The 4,008-nt window shown below is 42.1% G+C and overlaps 1 protein-coding gene across 4 annotated transcripts in view; it reads right to left on the reverse strand.

The window, feature by feature from the left end:
• Positions 1 to 838: 838 nt before the first annotated feature.
• Trip11 (thyroid hormone receptor interactor 11) overlaps positions 839 to 4,008 on the reverse strand; it is a 73,242-nt gene continuing 70,072 nt past the window's right edge. For all 4 annotated transcript variants that reach the window (XM_029540782.1, XM_029540784.1, XM_029540783.1 and 1 more), the window contains exon 21: positions 839 to 1,172. In XM_029540782.1, coding sequence (XP_029396642.1) covers positions 952 to 1,172 — 221 coding nt within the window. In that variant the 3' untranslated portion in view covers positions 839 to 951. The remainder of the gene's footprint in view (positions 1,173 to 4,008) is intronic.

The following is a 4,008-nucleotide window of genomic DNA, read 5'->3' on the forward strand; positions in this document are numbered from 1 at the left end:
AACACCCATTTCAAGAGATTACATAACGTATGATTTCATTTAAACAGCATTTACAGAATAACAAAATTATAGAGGGTGACAGTTAGTGATCGTCAGGGTTAGAGAGGCAGTGAAGGTTAGAAAAAGGCAGCTCGAGGATCCTTCTGATGAAGAGTTGGATCCTGACCGAAATGGTCAGATGAATCTACACATATGATGAAACTGCATAGAACCAAATACCTGCTTTGCCTCAGGGCACTGATAACCTCCCAGGACCAGCTTTGTTCTCTGAGCTCTGTAGAGCGCAAGGTCCTCTACAGGTGATCAATATGTATTGCAGAGCACTTTCTGCTCCATGTAGAGAAGCCTTTATTAGGCATCCTTGGGGATGGGGGAGGGGGAGGGCGGTGAATTCCTTATCTTTAAAAGATGAACCACATACTCATATAATAAATGAGCTTGAAAATTCAGGAAAATAAAAACAAACAGACATTTACTATTCTTGCCTCTCCTTTAGAGTTTTGTAAATTAAAAAGCAAACCAAATGTTTCTGTTTTTAAATTAAGTAACATCATAAAGTGAAAAAAAGTAGATTATATATCAGATACTTTCTCTCTGACACCTGCAACTTCTAAAAGCATTAAGAATAGCTTTATTAACAGAGAAATTACAACTATAAACAGAGAAATGACTCTTTCCAGAAGGCCACTTTGTGATAAAGTTCACACACACACATACAGTGTTCATGGTTTTTTTTGTTGTTGTTGTTTTTTTGTTTTTTGTTTTTTTTTTAGACAGGGTTTCTCTGTGTAGCCCTGGCTGTCCTGGAACTCACTCTGTAGACCAGGATGGCCTCGAACTCAGAAATCCGCCTGCCTCTGCCTCCCAAGTGCTGGGATTAGAGGCGTGCGCCACCACGCCCAGCTTCATGGTTCCTTTAAAGTGCTACTAAGTCTCAGCCTTGAAAGCTACCTATTGCTTTAGAAGGTCTTTCAATACAACACCTGCACTGTTGTCAGGTGACACTGGCAACGGTGTAAAGGTGGGTAGAACATCTGAGATGGGTTTCAAAAGAAGATGCCCAGGCCCACCAGGCCCATGTCCAGCTGGGTTAAGAAGGGGCACAGCTGCTGAGCGGGGAGCCAAGAATGGATTGACATCTGTCCTTCTTCCTGCCCTGGATTCTGCTGCGTCTAAAAGATAAGATACAGATTGAGTTTCTGTCCTTCACAAAGAGGTTTAATGAAAGAACTCTCTGAACACAGTACTAGCTTTATCAAACTCATCGACATAGTTGTTGAGGTCTGTTGTTGAGACAGGGTCTCTAGCTCAGGCTGGCCATGAACCTCTTACAGCTGAAGATGACCCTCCTGCTCTACTTTGAGCAAATTGTGCTAAAAAGAAATTGTGCTAAAAAGTTCAGTTTTTAACATGAGCATTCGAATAATCCATGTGTCACTATTATCAGTTTTAAAATTCCACCCTGCTGACAACAGTACTATTAGGCACATGCTTTGAGCTATCCTTTATCCAAAACAAGAACACCAACAGACCCTCAAATCCTAAGCATGAAATACTAATTTGTGAGCCAACAAGATGGCTCAGCAGGTGAAGGTGCCTACCACTAGGCCTCCAACTCTGATGACCTAAGTTCAGTCCCAGAACCCATGTGGCTGGAGAGAACCAAATCCTCAAGTTATTTTCTGACTTCCAAATGTGTGCACAGAGTAACACACGTAGAAATAGACACATGTGCACACGATAAACAATATTTTAAGAATTCTAATGTGTATTATGAAAACCTCATGAAAATTCACTCCTAGTCATTCAAACCATTTTCTGGTAAAACAAACAAACAAACAAACAAACAAACAAAAAAGATCTGCATGTGCTTTAGGTTTCTATATTTGGCTACCTACAAATTCAACTTGTATGCTGCTGAGTTCTGGATCCTATAAGTAGAATCTATCTATGAAAAGTAGATGAGCAAAAGTGGGGGAGGCTTGGAGATCCTGGGCTCACAGATAAGCAGGAGGGGAGCCAGGAATGCTAGCCACACAGGCCGTCCCTTCAATGTGCTATCTGTATGGCCAAGACCACACTGGATCCTCCTGCAGACTCTCAGAGTGAGCTTGTCAGTATATAAAACCCATCCATATAGAAAGTGTCACATGTAATTCACCTATAGAACCCATTTGGAAGATGTCAGATGTACTTTACAAAGAGTTTTGATTTAGTCATCTTAAGCTTTATTAGGCACAAAGGACTGAGTCATTTATCACCAGATAATTTTTCACCAAATTGTTCTGTGCTTAATATGCCTAAAATGCACACTCACGGTCAGACTCCCAAAGTCTGAACTAACACCAGCTCCTTAGTCCTACTGAACCAAACTGTCTTCTTGCCTCACGCTCATCTTCACTCTGCTGGTCATGGAGATCAGAGACCCACACAGAGAAGAGAAGAAATGGAGAAGGAGGGATGGGAGAAAAGGAGACAAGGAATATTTGTATGCATAACCAAAGTACCTTATCCTCAAATACTACTTATATACCTGAAAACTACACTTACTGTAACAACTTTGAAATGATGGTGTGTATGTTGCAGGGTAAATACTTTTCAGACCTACCTGAGAGATAAAGGCCTTGAGAACTTAAGATTTCCCAATGATCATAATACCTATGAAAAATGCTGGCATATCATATTATAGCGATGCCACAGTAATTAAAATTAATTTACCGGAAGAACAAAAAATGTACACACACCACTCAGTCGTTGTGTCAGCACTCAAAGGCTGCAGATACTCTGAGTGGTAGCATTTCTCTACCAACTCAGGCAGTTACAATTCATTTTCATTAGAATAAGAATTTGGCTTATGACCTGTCTTAGGGGCTACAATTCTACCTTATTACCCAAAGACACTCATAACTTCACTGGTGAAAGCCAAGCAAACCCTTGGAAGCCCCCCCCTTTTTTTTTTTAATTTATTTATTATTATTTTCTTTATTTACATTTCAAATGCTATCCTGAAAGTTCCCTATACCCCACCCCCGCCCCTGCTCCCCTACCCACCCACTCCCGCTACTTGGCCCTGGCCTTCCCCTATGCTGGGTCATATAAAGTTTACAAGACCAAGGGGCCTCTCTTCCCAATCATGGCTGATTAGGCCATCTTCTGCTACATATGCAGCTAGAGACATGAGTTCAGGGGGTACTGGTTAGTTCATATTGTTGTTGCACCTACAGGGTTGCAGCCACCTACAACTCCTTGGGGGCCCTGTGTTCCATCCAATAGCTGACTGGGAGCATCCACTTCTGTGTTTGCCAGGCACTGGCATAGCCTCACAAGAGGCCGCTATATCAGGGTCCCTTCAGCAGAATCTTGCTGGCATGTGCATTAGTATCTGGGTTTGGTGGCTGATGATGGGATGGATTCCCGGATGTGGTAGTCTCTGGATAGTCCATCCTTTCATCTTAGCTCTAAATTTTGTCTCTGTACCTATATCCTTTCATGGGTATTTTGTTCCTTATTCTAAGGAGGAATGAAATATCCACACAATGGTCTTAAGCAATGGGAAACTAAAAAAGCAGGCTCCGGAGACAAAGACAGAGAAAAACTCATTATACTCAGCTGTGACTGAGCACTTCTGGATTCCCACTTTGGATTTCCTGTGACCAACAGCTTTTCAAACTGAAAAAGCTCCTGTGCTGCCTGCCTACTAAGCTGTACGCTCTGTGAGCACAGAACAACACTGAGCTCTACGTCCTGTGAACACAAGTGGACACAAAGTTTTAAACACACTGTGAATACAGGACAACACTACATTCTGTGAACAAAGGAAGATACTACATACTCTGTGAACACAGGAGGACACTAGTCTCTACACACTGTGAACACAGGAGGACACTAGTCTCTACACACTGTGAACACAGGAGGACACTAGTCTCTACACACTGTGAACACAGTATGGACACTAGTCTCTACACTCTGTGAACACAGGAGGACACTAGTCTCTACACACTGTGAACA

This window comes from Mus pahari, chromosome 7, assembly GCF_900095145.1.
Source record: "Mus pahari chromosome 7, PAHARI_EIJ_v1.1, whole genome shotgun sequence".
In the NCBI taxonomy this organism is placed as follows: Eukaryota; Metazoa; Chordata; class Mammalia; order Rodentia; family Muridae; genus Mus; species Mus pahari.